The following is a 17,009-nucleotide window of genomic DNA, read 5'->3' as shown; positions in this document are numbered from 1 at the left end:
AGGAAGACCTTCAGTCCATTCTATATGTAAACATATTTAAACACAGCAGATTATTTTCTTTACAAACCCAGTCCTTGCAAAACAAACCCACTACACACAAGGTGTGCTGTTGGTAGGGTTTGATGCCACGCTTACCTACGCAGGTACATTTGTAACACACGCTCCCTAGCAGCAGTTGCAATTTGGTATCTTTCAGGGTTTTTTTTCTGGTAACTAGCTGTGGTTTGGGGATTTTGGTTGGGTTTTGGTTTGTTTGTTTGTTTTTCTTTTCTTGCCACAGTTATACAGAAAACACATTCCATTTATCTTCATTATTATGTAAAGTTCTGCTTCTGCAACAAATACGTGGAAATCAAACATGCACTTTTCTGGTTGCATGTACTTTTATGAGCAGAGATTGACTGTGAGACCTGCAAGGTCTGCTGCTATGCTTAGCCTTCTACCTACCCTGGTGCTCCTAAAGAAAAAGTTAAACTGGGACAATATTTAATTGCTCATATCTGGCACTACTAAAGGACAAACAAAGGATACCTGAGCAAGCCTATTCTGTGTCAGGAAACCACCCGGGAAAAGTGAGATGTTTCCCTCTTAAATAAGCACACAATTAAAGACCATCCGCTCAATTTCTCTACACCATAACTAAAGCTCTGCTAAGAACTTCACTTCCAACGTGATCACGATCACCATCACCTTTCAGATGGCACCTCACTCTCCAGTTACAAGCACTGTATCACCAAGTTTTCTCTCAACACAGGGAACTCTTGGTGAGCCGCATCCCCGCACCGTGCACTGCGCTCAGCACCGCCGCCCGCCGGGACGGGGACAGGGGCGCACGCCCCCCGTCCCGTTCCACGGGGTGCCACCGTCGGGTCTGTCCCACTCTCGGGAGCGACCCACAGCCCCCCGCGGGCTCCACCCCGCGCACACCTGCCGCAGCCCGCCCCGGCACCGGCCCGGTCCCCGGCCCCTCACCTCCGTCCTCCTCCTCCAGGGAGTTCATGCAGGGGAAGTAGACCGCCAGCGCCTCGAAGGAGGCGGAGAGGCTGCTCCGGCTCTGCGACCGCTGCATGGTGCGACCGCCGGCCGCCGTCTGCCGGCCCATCTTGGCCGAGCGGCACCCGCCTTTGGCGCGGTACAGGAAGCGCGGCGTCTTGGCGGCGGAGCGGAGCGAAACGGAGCCGGGGCAGCGGTGGAGCGCAGCGGAGCCCTCCGCTCCGTGCCGCGACGGGCTGAGTGCGGCAGGGAGCGCTGGGCGGGCTGCGCGCCGCGGAGCTCCGCTCTGCCCTGCGCCCCGCTCTGCCCTGCGCCGCACCGCTGTGCCCGGCTCTGCCCCCGTGTGCCCGGCTCTGCCCCGCTGCCTCCGCCGGCGCCGCTCCTCACGGCGGGGCGGGCCGCCGCAGCCAGCACGGGGCCGCCTATCAGCGGGGTGAGCCGTCAGCCGGCGGCGTAAGTCACCGGGGCGGGCGAGCGGGCGGGGGAACGGCGCCCGACGTGCGAGCCTCGCCGGCGGGGCGGCCCGCCTGTAAATACCGACGGCGCCGGAGGAAGGACCGGGAAAGGGCACCGACCGAGAGCGGCGGGCCGTCCCGCAGGCACCGCCCGCAAACTCTGTTCCTCCCCGCCCGATGCCCGCTGGGACGGCGGGTGGCTCCAGCGCCGCAGGAGGCGGAGGGGCCGGCCGGCAGGGACACCGCAAATGGGTAGAGGGCCGTGGGAGGGGTGTGCCCCCAGCTTCGCCAGGGCGTGGAGAGCGCCCCACGGCGCCGGGGCAGCTGAGGCTGGTGGCCGCTGCCAGTACTCTTGACAGGCAGGACACACCCAGATAGCCCACGGGTTGGTGTCTGCTCCCTCGGGCGGTGTTTGTACGGGGAAGGAACGAATCACTGAATCACATAAGGGTTTCTTACCACTGAATCCCACCTCAGTGGGAAGGGACCTCTGGAGGTCGTCGACTACAGCAGAGTCACCTACCTACATAGAGCAATTCAGCCAGGAGTGTGTCCACGCAGCTCTGAGTACCTCCATGGATGGAGGCTCCACACACTGTCTGGCCAACCTGTGCCAATGCTCGGTCATCTTCACAGTGAAAAAGTTTGCCCGATGTTTGAAGAGGGCGTCTTGTTTCAGTGTGTATCCATTGCTTCTGCTCCTGTCAATAACCCAGCATCTGGTGGGGAATCAGCCTTCAACCCCCAGACAAATCCTCCACCTCTCATCTACTTCACAGCAAGGTGTTTTCTCTAAAGCACACCTGCCTCCTTAGTGAATGTGGGTCTGTCTTTTCTGGATCCATAAGCTTTGCTTGTAGCTACATTATTTTCAATCCCATTTTACTTCCATATTTTTCTTACCATTATATAACATTACCTTTAATTTTGGTTTATCCAGTACATTATATTAATTGAGTGTATAGCATCTGACAACCTTCCCCCCAAAGATGGTAGGAAACTAAACCACTGGGCATCATTAAAGAGAGGCAGCAGCTACTGTAAGGGTGCTTTTTGCAGCATCACTAACTTAGCAAGGTACCAAACCTTGCACGTGGCTGTTGTGTTCTTGCTGGCTCTTTAAACAGCAATGACAGCAAATGTGGTACTGTTTGCAGTTTTCTTTCAAAGACCTTTATATCCTCCAGAACAATGCTTAATGATATTTAGGGCTTGATATAACAAACTTTGCATAGAGAGTGCCAGTATGAAGCTAAGTGAAACTCTTCACCAGCAGCGTGTATAAAGATACACCGATGGAGCACACTTCATTGAGTTGGCATTTGGAAAGGAATCTTTGTGCCTAGAAAATAATGAAAGGTTCTGAACAGCCAACACTATTACTCTTGTGCTTTGCTAAGGAATGAAAACTAATCAGAACTTCAGCACTTGGGGACAGAACCCATTATCACTTTGTCTAGAGGGAAGCACTGAGTTTTGACAGCTGGTTGTACAACATACAAAATATTTTCATTTCCAGATAACTAAAATCTAGTATCTAATAAACCATCTTTCATCTGACACCATCAGCACTTGCTTTAGAACAACATAAATCCTCTTTTTCTCTGTACTAGCTATAATTGATGTCCAGGGCAACCTTTCTAGGTTTTGACTTCTTTTAGACATCTTATTCATCCAAAATGTCTTTTGAGCTGGTCATCCTACATAAGCTCATTTCCCTGGCCTTGCATGTTCTTCCAACATATCTGTGACTCTGCTAGTTACCAAGAAGGTGCTGAGCTGCTCTGGTTTGAGGTGGACACCCAGTTAGCCTGCATCACCTCTGGGGCTTCCTCTACAATCACCCTCTGCCTTTGTACCAGCACTACATCCTACTACAGTATATTCAAGTTGCAGAGTGAACTCTTTCTGTTTACAGTTTACTCTGAAAAGACTTTGCTAAAAGACTATAAACCAAAAAAACCAAAAGCTCTAAAATAACTTACAATGATAGTACTACTACTACTAAGTCTCTAATAAGCCATTGTTATGTTATTTGCAAACCCCAATAAACATGTCAAAACAACTGATAAAGATTTGCAGCTTCACAGATTGCATTGGGTTTAGAGGGACTCTCAAAGTTCATCTTGTCCAGCTCCCCTGCAGTCAGCAGGAACAATTCCAACTAGATCAAGATGCACAGGGCCACATCCAGTCTGATCTTGAATTTCTCCAGGGATGGGGCCTGATGATGATTCCTGGACATCCTGTTCCATTACTTCACCACTCTCATTGTAAAGAGCTTCCTCTTGATGTCCAGCCTAAACCTACCTTGCTCCAGATTGCCCCTCATCCTCTCTCTACTAGCTTTTCTAAACAGTCCCTCCCCAGCCTTCCTCTAGGTCCCTTTCAGATGCTGAAATGCAGTTACAAGGTCTCCTCAGAGCATTGTCTTCTCCAGGCTGGACAGCCCCAGTTCTTTCATTTCTCATAGGAGAGGTGCTCCGCCCTCTGATCATTTCTGTGGCCCTCCTCTGGACCCGTCGTAGCAGGGCTATGGCCCTCTCTGTGTTGGGAGTCCCATAGCTGCACACAGCAGCTCAGGGGAAGTCTCACCAGAGCAGTGGCAGAATCACCTCTCTTGAACTGCTGGCCATGCTTCTTTTTATGCAGAAGGCAATTTGCCTTCTGGGCTGCAAGTGCTCACTGTTGGCTCATGTCCAGCTTCTCATCCACCAGTATCCCCAATTACTTCTCTGCAGAGCTGCTCTCAATCTCATCACCCTTCAGCCTGGACTGTTATCTAGGGCTCCCCTGACACAGGTGCAAGACCCTACACTTTGCCTTATTGAACCTCATGAGATTCTCCTCAGCCCACTTCTGCAGCCCAGCCAGGATGCCTCTGGATGGCACACATCCCATTCTTCAGTCTTATCAACCATACCACTCAGCTTGGTATTACATGCAAGCTTGCTGAGAGTGCTCACAATCCTTCTGTCTGTATCATCGATGAAGATATTGAACAGCACTGGTCCCACTACAGACCCTTGAGGGGTACCACTTGTCGCACATCTCCATCTGGACATCAAGCTTCAGGTTTTAAACTCTAAAGCAGACAACACGATTTCCTTCAACAATTCTACCATGTAAGGTATGGCAGAAAAGTAAATGTCTGTGGATTGACTAAATAGTAATTCATAAGTACTTTTGAGAATTAGGATGAGAAAAGAAGTTAATGTGCACTACATTTCAGCTGAACTACCAACAGCTTTCATGAAAACCAGCTGAATAAAACCAAAAAGGACGCAGAGAAAGGCAAAAGAAGAGTTTGATGACTTGGAGATATTTACAACAACACAGGCAAGCTAGAAATGCCTGTTCAAAGAGCAACTGATTTCTAACATCTGCTTTAATCTACTTTCACCCCCATTTATAAACACTCCTTTTGTAAGAACTCCCTTCAGAAGTATCCTTCCTAGAAGAAGCAACACTGCCCAGGAGCAAGCAAGGCTGGGAGGCTGTGCCACAATGCCAGGCCCACCCATCTCTCAGCACTGAACGAGACCTAGCAGCCACAGTGATTATAAGTTGATGGGTTTTGTGACTATTGCACAGTAATTAAAAAGACTCATTACTCCCACTAATAAAATTAGTCTATGCCAAGAAAATCACTTGAACTATTCCACAATCTGTAGTCAATTCCAACTTAACCCCAAGCAGAGGTTGCAACGCACGGCACCTACTCAGTGAATCTGTGACAGAGCACCAGATCACAATCCCGTGCAAGCTTCCTCAACATGCTTCTCTCTCTCTCTCTCTCCTGATTTTATTTCTTTGAAACAAAGGTTTAAATAGAAGAATGAAAGCAGAGACAAAAATTGATAAAAGAAAGCCACAGATTGTCAGGGTTCTGGGATTTGGGGAGGGTCTCCTCAAACGGCTACTAATGATTGCATTGTACAACTAAGCTAACTGATAGCAATCCAGACACAGAAGGAAAGAAGATTGTTGTCCTGACATTGACAACATCTCCCCCCCCCCCCCCCCCCCCCCCCAACATTTTGCTGGGTTTTTTTAACTGCTGCTCATTGATTTGTGTCACCAGTTGCCAGTGAATCAAATTCCCATTAAAGGGAGTGCATCCTAAGTCCCATCTCAAGGCTAAGTACCAAGACAGAGCATACAACTCCCAGGTATCCTAGTTCCTTAATGATCTCCTGGTAATCTGCTGTGAAAGGACAGGAGGTGGTGAGAATCTGGGTCAAACTGAGCAAGGTCGAGCATCTGCTATAAATGCATGCACTGCCCTGAGGCTATTCTCTTTGTAGACTTGGATATACTGTTAAAATATTTTGGTGGCTCATCTACTGAACCAGGAAAGCAACTGGTCGCTGGTGGTGCTCCCTGAAAACTACTGAGCGATATCATGTCACGTGAGCTCGTGGCACCGGATCTGCAGTGCAAACCTCCTCCAAAGGCAGGCAGGCAGCCAGTGTTTGGATTCTGAATTGAATAAGCACATCTTCCTCTTTATATGTAGAGATACTGTCTGTCAGTTAGTGCAGATACTAATGGATTGGACATCTTTTTCCATTTTTAGTCTGTAACTGGGTGCTCATCAGCAAGCATGCTCCAAGTAAACACAAATTATTAGACCTTAAATGGGAATGCTTCAGAAAAATGATGGTCTGATGATTCTTTCATGAAAACAGCTATTTATTTATTTATTTATTTATATTCCTCACAGGGAAAAAGATAAAGAAATTAACTTCTTTACTTCCTGCATACTGAACCTGGAGGTCTTAATTTCCTGGACTTGAAGACAAAATTAATTCTGTAGATAATTTTTATGATTATTATTATTACTGCCTATAAAATGGATTCATTCCTGAAGCATCCTCCAGCTCTTGGACTCAAGACAAAAGCACACATTGCCATGAAAACAAAGTTCTTAATGCCTCCTGCACAATTTGGAGAGGATTCTGCTGGGCAGACACTAGGGAAATAGGATCTAAAGTTTCTGCCTTTCCCCTGTTCAATTTGTGCTTAAGGAATGCATTTGGAGACTGGGACTCAAAAAGAGTTTTTACCTGTTTCTTACCCATTTTTCATTGCCCACCAACTTCTTCTGTGTGCTACAGATGGAATTTATTTTGATCAAGGTGGAAAGACAATTCAGCTGTCTAGCTTTCTGCACAGGTTAATGCACTTTAACTTGCACTGCATCTATCAACTGTTAAACACATGTTACAAGTGTAATTCAAACTTTTGAATGGCTTTCCACTTAGGGGAAATGTTTGTGCAATGCGTCACTACAAGAAGGGTAAATGGGCTTCTTGCAACGTGAGGGACAGTCCCTCCCTCTTCCCACTGAGCTGCAATCCAGATTGTATTTTCTTTAACTGAGTTTTGGCTTCCTCTCATGCCATCAGCCTTCACTAAGCAGAGACAGCCAACACGTGTCAAGACAAGAAACACTTTATAAGCATCAAGGCCCTCAGAAAAACAGCTAACTGAATTAAATCCCTCAAAAAACCCAAACCCCAACCAGACAAAAATCCCACAAACAACACAACAACAACAAAAACCAAACCAGTTTGAAACCCCAGGATTTATCTGACTCTAGGAAGATAGAAAAGGGAAACGAAATGCCAGTATTAGTTGAGGAAAATGTTATTCTCCAAACAAGTTATTATTCCAGGAATTCCCAAGCCATTGTTCAGGTTAAGTGTTACTGGGATTTAATATCACAATTATTAAGCTTTTCTCTCTCTCTTTATGTGTGTGTGTGTGTTTTTAAAGCTAAACCAATATACTGAAAAGCTCACTAAAGGTACTGCCCCGTCAGTGTAAGTCAGAGCTGCTGGATGAAACCTTGCCACATGCAGTACCAAGCTGTTATTTATTTACTGTGATTTGCTATATGTTAGAACTGTGCTAGCTGTCCCCAGGCCTCTAGAGAGGGGATGTGCCAGCTCCCAAGTCAAGCACTTGGGAGGGGCAGATTCCAGCAAGCTACAAGGTCTTTCACAAGGTAATGGCTGGCTTCTCACTATATCACATTGCCATCACACAACAACTCATTATTCTTGCTTCATTTTTATTTTAATCATGACTAACATGATCAGGAGCTCTGTCCTAGGGCTATGGCTCCCAAACCCTGAAGTCACATAACATAAGGAGACTTGATGGGGTGCTTGGTGCCATGGGTTAGCTGTTTGGGTGGGTTGGATTGGTTGATGGGTTGGACACGATGATCTTGAAGGTCTCTTCCAACCTGGTTTGGTTTATTCTAACAAAGGTTTATTCTAATAATGACCATCCCTACATTGCTTCTAGGCTCAGCAATCTAGTGTGAGTTTTCAGTCAACAAATTTGGGATATTCTGACCATTCCCAACCTACTAAGCTGTAATGGAGAATGCAGCCACACTCTTCCCTCTGATACATACTAACAGCAAATTTTTCCATTTCACAATTCTGCTGTACAGTCAACTCCTCCCCAAATATCGAGCTAGGTACACAGTGCAGATTTCTACCAAAATAGCTTTGCTGAGTAGCACAACTCTTCTGGGAGAATTCCCTAGTTGTTAGTGCAAGTGCAGTTATATCAGCAAAACAGGAGTCCCCTAGAACTGCTTGTACCACTCATGCTGCTACTTGACTCCAGTATTCCTACACTGGAAAAGTGCTCCCACCATGCCCATTGCCTGAAGAGTCTGTGCCAGTGGAACTCTGCCTGTAAATAATTTCACCCTTGTAGGGAGCATTTCAAAGCCTTGCACATTTGCAGAGGATTTGAAGAGCTGACCAATTGCTTTCATTATGTCTCTTTTGGAATTACAGATTGGCAAATTTTAACAGCAAGAATGTTTTAAAAGGTAGAAATGGAAAAGTAGTAAGTAGATATCCCCCCCAGAAACACAGAATGCTTTCAGATCCATGAAGGCACCAGTTTGGGTTTCTTTAACAGGGCAGTAGGATGGCTTGTCCTGCAGCTGACAGCCTTTCCTCTATTATGCCTCTTCAATGAACATGAGGGAAATATGTACAATTAAGTTTTGTTTTGTTGTTTTTTCCTTTAAAAGCTAATATTTGTAACATGTGAAAGCTGTCTGTTCCACAGAATCACAGAATGTTAGGGGCTGGAAGGGACCTCAAATGATCATCCAGTCCAACCCCTCTGCCAGAGCAGAAGCACCTGAAGCAGATCACACAGGAATGAATCCAGGTGGGTTTTGAATATCTCCAGGGAGGGAGACTGCACAACTTCCCTGGGCAGCCTGTTGCTGTGTTCCATCACTCTCACAGTGAAAAAATTCTTCCTCACGTTCACATGGAACTTCCTATGCCTCAGCTTCCACCCATTGCCCTTTGTCCTATATTGGGCATCACCCAGCAGAGCCTGGCTCCATCCTCTTGGCACTTACCTTGCACACCTTTATAAACATTAATGAGGTCACCCCTCAGGCTCCTCCTCTCCAAGCTAAAGAGCCCTCAGCTCCCTCAGGCTCTCCTCATAAGGAAGATGTTCCACTCCCTTAATCACTTTTGTGGCTCTGCGTTGGACTCTCTCAAGCAGTTCCCTGTCCTTGAACTAAGGGGCAACGTAACTAAAATATATCTATATATCCAATTTAAATAAAATAGATCTAACCTTCCCCTCCAATGTTTATGATAAAACCACAAACCCAAACTGAAGTAATAACGTTGCTACAAGACAAAGGGAGTTGTTAATGGGCTGGAGTGCAGCAGCGCAGTGCAGCCAGCTCACAAGTAACTAGGAGGTCAGAATTAAGGCAGCAAACCTTCACACAGCTGAATACTTCTGTTTTGGTTAAAATAATTTCACACCTTCGTGACCACGAGGCAATCTGCAAACCACAAGGTGTCTTAGAGCTCAGCAAAATATATGGCTTCATAATGCTTCAGCAGGGAGAGAAAGAAAAGCACAGAAATAAAAATGTACATGCTCTTCTGAGGCAGAAGTAGTGTTGAGAAAGAAACTCACAGGAAACAGCATGAAGCTGTAATAATTGATAATAATAAAGCCAACCCCCACGTGTTTGTTTGGGGGTGTTTGGTTTGGTTTGGGGCTTGGTTTGGTCTTTTTCTGTTGTTGTTGTTGTTATTTTGTTTTATTGATTGTGGCTTGCTAGGGTTTTGTTTTTATTTAAATCATACATGGAGGCTATCTACTTTCTCTTTTTAGATCTTAGTCCAGCTTTTTGTCACCTTTTTTGTCTCTGAGAGTAGCCTTCTTTATAATTCATCACACCCATCAGCTTAGCAACAAGCTGCAATTATTCCCGTGTATTGTCAAACCTTGTTTCAGCTGCCTGTGTACTCCACTGAGGGGTTCAGACAGTCCTGGATGAGGACAATGTAATTAGCTTCTCAAACTATAATTTCATGAAACACAATTTGTTTCCCCTTGTGATTCAGTCTTCCGTACAGAAGGGACAAAACCAGTGCAGAACTATTGGCACTTGAGCAGCCTCTGGAGCTCACTGTACTGCACAATGAATGCCCCCAGTCAATGCACCTGGGTTGATGCAGCACTCTGCTGATGTGACTTAAGAACACATACTGTGGAAAAGCAGCCTGTGATCTTTCTGCTAGTATTTTTCCAGAAAACAAACAGACAAGCAAAACCCCAAACCAAAACAAGAAAACAACCCCCCAAAACAAAACAAGTGCAAAAACCCCTCCTGAGAGGAGATGTGTTTTGCAAACAACCCATGAAAACAACAAATGAAAACACCAGGGTGGAAAGTAAGGTATGTACCTGTACACACTGCTCTCTGCACTCAAGCACTAGTGTGCAGCAAGTACAAGAGTCTGCTGAGGACATTGCCACTCCAGTGCAGGCCTGGCTTGATATGCTTGCTGTATAAGATCATTACACTATCATCAAGTGGTGAAAGCTTTGGTGAGTCCCAATGGCAGCACTGTGGAGACATTTGCCATTGGAGCCTGCAAAGTGATTTTGACATAACCTGCAGAAGGTTAGTGCACATTAAGCAGAGATGATGTGGTAAAGTTCTGTGCCTTTTAGGTTGTCTGTTTTTCAGGAGAGCACAGACTACTTTTATTGGAAACACCACATGCCACAGTCTTGTGCATTATCATATGCCACAGTCTTGTTCATTATCATATGCCAGTCTTGTGCATTATTTTCAGGCAGAACAACTACAGAGTGGTTCTCTGAGGCTGCTTCTGCAATGCAAAGCCCTGCAGAGACTTGCCACTCCTGCTTTGTAAATCATGCCCTTTCAAACCACCTGCACTGTGCAGCCCACAGGAAACCAGCTCCACATCTCAGCCAGGATGGCCTCCACTTACATCCTGACAGTTAGTGATACCTGGTAGCTATCTCTGAATGTCTGAAAGTTCCAGAATGTCAGTGGAAGGCACAGGATTGTAATGAGGTCATGAATCTCACTTATTATGGGTGCAAACAGATGTGCTGTGAATATTTTAAATCTTAATGAGGATTTTACAAGGGGCTCATGTTTAAAGAACTAATAAACCACCTTAATTTTAATGGTCAGCTCTAAACTCGTGCTACAGTTTTAGAGGAGTCTCCAGCACACTATCAGCTTCAAATTCTAGAACACCTCCAATAAAGTTCTGATCCAAAAGTTAAAAATGGGCCAAAAATGACTTCTGGAAGGCTGTTTTGTAGGGTAGAAGAGTGTTACTGTGTGGATCTGTATAACTGCCAGCCAGACTCAGTGCCAGAGAACAGCCCTGCATGTCTTAACACTGTAATACAGCAGGAACCTATTTCTCTCAGTCACAACACTACTACAGATTTAAAACTGCCAGGGACGGATTTGATTGTGTGCAATTACTATTATTACTGTTGTTACTACCAGTATTACAGTACTAGCTAATATTGCTTACAGACAAAATGTGCTGATGGACATTCAGTCCCATGCATGACCAAAACTGCTGGTGACTGCCAGCTGTGTAAAAGAGGTTCTCAAACCTTTGTGGACCAATACAGTAAAGGCACATCAAGTTTTGAACTCCTCACAGTGGTACAACTAGAAAACTGGAAGTTTCACTTGAACTTAAGGCGAAACTTCTATGCTTTGAGGGTGACAGAGCACTGAACAGGTTACCCAGAGAGGTTGTAGAGTCTCATTCTCTGGACACTTTCAAACCCATCTGGATGTGCTCCTGTGCAATCTGATCTAGGGAAACCTGCTGTAGCAGCAGGGGTTGGACTAGATCATAGAATTGTAGGGGTTGGAAGGGACCTCTGACAATCATCCAGTCCAACCCCCCTGCCAAAGCAGGATCACCTAGGGCAGGTCACGCAGAAACACATCCAGACAGGTCTTGAAAGTTTCTAGAGAAAGAGACTCCACAAGCTCCCTGGGCAGCCATCACCCTTACAGTAAAGGAGGTTTTCCTTGTGTTTACATGGAACTTGTCCTGTTCTATTTTGTATCCATTACCTCTTGTTCTATCACAGGACACCACTGAAGAGACCAATACCACCTTCTTGATGCTCAACCTTCAGCTCTTATAAACATGAGTAAGATCTCCCCTCAGTCTGGTCTTTTCCAGGCTAAACAGCCCCAGGTCTCTCAGCCTTTCCTCATCAGACAGATGTTCCAGTCCCTTCATCATCCTCATAGCCCACTCAATGATCCTATGAACATACCACTTCTTCTCACTCACCCACCCAGAAGCCCATGGCCAATTTACAGATCGATCAGTTTGGCAGGTTGCCTCCCCCGGCCCAGACCAGACGAAGCTGCCTGGCTGTGCTGTGATTGCTCCTTTGCGGCACGCGTTCCTGTGCCTGTCCATATGCACACGTGTATTTATACTCATACATAAAAAAAGGCCTTTTTGGGGGGGGTTTGCTCATGCATAGTTGTGTCTATATCATATTTCGATGCTTTTATACTGCAGAAAGTGTGGGAGTTGATGACAGACTGAGAAAAGCAGTCAAGATGACAGCCCACGTGTTTGCTATACCTCACAGATGACGTGTTTCATCTGAAATACTCTGATATGTGAATGATATCTTAAAAATAACCCCCAAATAATCAATATAACTAAGAGTTCATTAAAAATCTATGATTGTTCTGTCTTTCTCTCTAAATTTGAGCTGAATAGTACATAAGCTGTTTCACAGAGAGGCTGAGAAACTCTCCCTCCTGCTTCTTTCTGGAGAGATCTGTCAGAAATTCTGGGTTCTCAGAACCATGAAAGTCAAGCCAATAATTCTTTGCTAATTTCTGCCTCCCCTCCTCCCCCTCTTTGTTTCAGAAACAAAATAAAATAGCTACAGATTTTGTTAATTAAAATTCCTCTTTTTCCTTCCCTCCCCCCCTGCATGAATAGTGGCTATTGTTACTTTCTAAAATAATCTTTTGTGGATTTAACAAATGTCAGACTTTCATCAGGATTCTGCGCTGGCATTCTTGTTTAGAGAGCTCTGCACAATTCAATTAGAAGAGAAGCAACCCACTAATGCAAATGAGTTATTTGAATACATTTAATTGTGATTTTTTTTTACATCTGTGTATTCTGTAGTGTGTCAAAGACAGTCAACTCCTGGGCTGTCAGTTAATGTTTTAATATAGTTCAGTTAATAAACTTCTTCTCATTTTCTCTATAGGCTACTCTCACTCAGACCCACCATGGTTTTGAATCTTTGCTGTTTAGTTTGGGGAATGTCTTTATGTTCAGGGTCATATAATATATGGATGAGTTCAGTGCTCTATGCATGAAAAAAAAGAGGAAAAACATTCTGTAAACACCACTGTGACAAATCATAGCACCACAAAATTGTCGGGGTTGGAAGGGACCTCAAGGATCAGCCAGTTCCAACCACCCTGCCATGGCCAGGGACACCTCACACCACAGCAGGTTGCTCACAGCCACATCCAGCCTGACCTTCAAAACCTCCAGGCTATGAGGCTTCCACCACCTCCCTGGACAATCTGTGCCAGGCTCTCACCACCCTCATGGGGAAGAACTTCTTCCTAACATCCAATCTGAATCTCCCCACTTCTAGTTTTGCTCCATTTCCCCAAGTCCTATCACTCCCTGACACCCTAAAAAGCCCCTCAGCAATGATCATCTAAGAACATCTTATTCCTGTCAATATTTAGAGATGTTTAAAACAGAATTTAAACCTTATTTTACTCTGTGCCATGTGATCCATGCAGAAATGTACTGCCTGCACAGTTAAACTGGTGGTGCCAATGTCTGCTAGAGACGTGGGACTCCTCCTGGCTTTGCCTATACCTGTGCAAATATGGAGTTACTCCATGAACCTCTCTAGATTAAAACCAAATTGAGTTTTCCTAGAAGTATGTCAGGTAAGCATGGAAATCAGGTGAGTTAGGCACCTACCTGCTTTAAAAGCTTTTAAAATTAAGCTAAGATCATGGTTAGAATGTTGCTCTTAGAGGAAAGATAAGTATTGTTAAACAGGTTTAAAGACAAACAGCAGTTTGACTGGGATAATGAAAGCCAGCTTTGCTATGAGCTACTCAGACTTTTACATGAACCCACCTCAAACTTATGAGGAAGACTTCAGAGTGAGGAAACAGACACGTGACATTTTGTGGCAGTTAAGCACATATACCTCTGGGCTGTTGGCTGGCTTATTCTGATGGATCTCATTCATTGTTTGCCCACAATTTAGCCACTAAACCTTTCCTTATTCCTGCCACAAAGTTTTAGGTGTCTTCAAAGACTTTCCTAGTTAGGAAGCCTAAAAATGTTTCCCATTTTTCTCCATACTTTATGAAGGCTTTGTCGTGGCTACCTCAAGAAGCACCTCTCTGCTAGTGAGCTATCAAAGAGAAGAGATGTAAATGGTAACTCATGTTATGTATTGCTAACAGAGCTTTACACTTCAACAGCAAGGAACATGCCTGTTCCTCCTTATGACTGAGATACTTTCAGCAGATCACAGAATCACAGCACATTGGAGGTTGGAAGGGACCTCCAGAGATCATTGGTTCTAACCCACCTGCCAAAGCAGGATTGCCCAGGGTAGTCTGCACAGAAATGCATCCAGACAAGTCTTGAAAGTCTCCAGAGGAGACTCCACAACCCCCCTGGGCAGCCTGCTCTAGGGCTCCGTCATCCTCACTGTAAAGAAGTTTCTCCTCACATTAAGGTGAAACCTTCTATGGTCAAGTTTGTATCCATGGTTCCTTGTCTGATTACTGTGCACCACCTAAAAGAGCTTTCCCCCCTCCACTTGACAGCCACCCCTCAGATACTTACAGACATTGATCAGATCCCTCTCAGCCTTCTCTTCTCCAGACTAAACAGCCCCAGGGCTCTCAGTCTCTCTCCACAGGGGAGATGCTCAAATCCCCTAATCATCCTCGTGGCTCTCCACTGGATTCTCTCTAGCCGTTCGCTCTCGAACTGGGGAGCCCAAAACTGGACACAGTGTTCCAGGTGTGGTCTCACCCTGCTGGCCACACTTTTCTTGATGCACCCCAGATACTCTCAACACATTTGTTATTCAACATGGCATTCAATACTTCTGCAACATCAAAAGATAATGTACGTGCTCAAAACCTCTAGATGGTGAATTTGAGAATGGAATGAAGTCACATTCCTGCTCCTTTTATGGTGCTCAAATGTCTGTCTGTACTGGCAATTTGTTCTCAGAACAAATAGAAGTAATGCTGTAATTATCCTGCTATGCTAACAGTTCTGTTATTGTATAGAAAATGTTTGAAAAGCAACACATGGCCTGCACTGGCATAAACCCTTGTATTGTGAAATGGCCTCAGTTTGCTTATGCCTGCTTCTTTGTCAGTATGGCTTTCCAGCAGTACATCTATATTCTATCTCTACTACTGCAAGTTATCACTTTTCACACAGCATCACAGAATTATCAGGGCTGGAATAGACCTCTGAGACTATCAAGCCCCACCTATGACCTAACACCACCATGCTGACCAGATCATGGCACTAAGATGCTTTATACAACAAACATGCCCCGGGCTAATTTTCTAATGATACTTATTTCCACTGAGCTCTCCCCTGCCTGCTACCTTAAGTTCATTTCTCCATCACTGAACTGCATCCCTCGCAAAATTTCTTTTCTGAATGCTCATCTTATTTCCCTTGTTGAATTATAATAATCTAAAGACTTCTTTCCATGTAGTGTGGTGCTGTACATGTAAACAGAGAGCTAGAACCACCCTTTTCTTGTCTCATAATGAACATTCTTCACTTCCTTTCTCTGGTTTCACATGGGGAGGAAACACTTTGTTCACATGGCCCATGTGAACAAGTATGTAACCCAAGCCTGAGGGCCTGAAATTGTAAAAGAGAGACCATTTACCTGGTTTGTAAGTGTGCAAGGCTCTCTTTTGTAAAGAAGCAAAGGCATTTACTCATAAATGATGTATAGTCATAAGGACCTCTGAGTTGCTCATGTGTTTTGCCATCTCAGAAGGATTGTTCTAGTCACTCCATGCAGTCTGACAAAGTTCTCCTACAGAAAAGCTTTTCTCTCTTGCTCTATTCCTTGCCAGCTGCTGTTCTTCCTCTAATTCCCTTTTGCCTGATTCCCACATTCTAACTTGTGGCCAGACCCATGCTGTCACTTAGTCCTCTCCTGTGCATGCCTACTTCTGCTTCTTTCACCAATATAATTGTTGAATTTCTCCATACTCCACTTCCCTCACCTCTTGACTCTCACATTGAAGTCTGCCTTGCTACCTCCTGCTGTTCTTCATCCCCATCAATCATTTTTACTTCCAGGCTGTGATTCATCTTTGATGAAAATCTTCTCAACACGCTGCCAGCAGCTGCAGACACTGACCCCTTCAGCCTGGATCTGTACATTTTTGAGGCTAACGCCTGCTACTGAGCCAGTTGCTGTTATCAGAACCAGAGACAGACCCTGGTGGTTTTCATTTCTCTGTGCAGATGTAACCTTAAGTGATCATAAGACTGAGAGCTTTAGAGGGCTCCCCAGAAGTAGACCTTCTGAATCCTTTCTATAAATACTGTGTATCTTCAAATGCCAGATGAGTATAGGATGGCACCAAGGTAAAAAGCAAGTGACAGAAAGCTTATTTCTCAATCCAGGAAAGCTGAGAATATGCAGCACAGACAAAACTGGCGTGTGTTCAGATCCATCTCCCCACTGAGAGAAGACAAGCATGGTGGCAGAAGCCAAGATCCAGTGTGGACCATCTGAGAAAATGAATTTCAAAAGTGCAAAGAATCCTTTTCCCAGTGGGGCTCTGTTCAACAATTCCTATCATCTGCCAGCACACTGCATGAAAGCACTTGCCTAAATGGAAGGGCAAAAGGCATGCCAGTTAACGACTTCTACCGTGCACTGAGCACTCACAGACCTCTCTGCAAGGGAGCTGCTGAACTGACTGATCTCTTCCTTTTCATGCAACCTGACCTCTGGGGGGTACCCCTTGCTGGCACCTGGCTTCTCTCAGCACCTTAGTGGAAATCTCTTGGCTTGTGTGCTGGTTGAGGAGTGGTGCTTTTAAAGCTGACTCCTATGGCAGAATGGTCTTCAGCCACTGGGTAGCTATTGATACAGCCTGGTGAA

General features: G+C 45.2%; 1 protein-coding gene across 50 annotated transcripts in view; it reads right to left on the bottom strand.

Annotated features, from left to right (window-relative positions):
• Positions 1 to 17,009, bottom strand: part of RIMS2 (regulating synaptic membrane exocytosis 2) — a 378,604-nt gene that overhangs the window by 21,297 nt on the left and 340,298 nt on the right. Inside the window, exon 1 of one of the 50 annotated variants that reach the window (XM_068161261.1) lies at positions 973 to 1,283. The exons of the other annotated variants lie outside the window; for them this stretch is intronic. Coding sequence (XP_068017362.1) covers positions 973 to 1,102 — 130 coding nt within the window. The 5' untranslated portion in view covers positions 1,103 to 1,283. Of the gene's footprint in view, positions 1 to 972; positions 1,284 to 17,009 lie in introns of those variants that run through there. 50 annotated transcript variants of the gene reach the window in all.

The sequence above is a fragment of the Melanerpes formicivorus genome, unplaced genomic scaffold, assembly GCF_026170545.1.
Source record: "Melanerpes formicivorus ecotype bairdi unplaced genomic scaffold, bMelFor1.0.p_v2 SCAF_56, whole genome shotgun sequence".
Lineage (NCBI taxonomy): Eukaryota > Metazoa > Chordata > Aves > Piciformes > Picidae > Melanerpes > Melanerpes formicivorus.
This window is presented reverse-complemented; position numbering and strand designations above follow the sequence as displayed.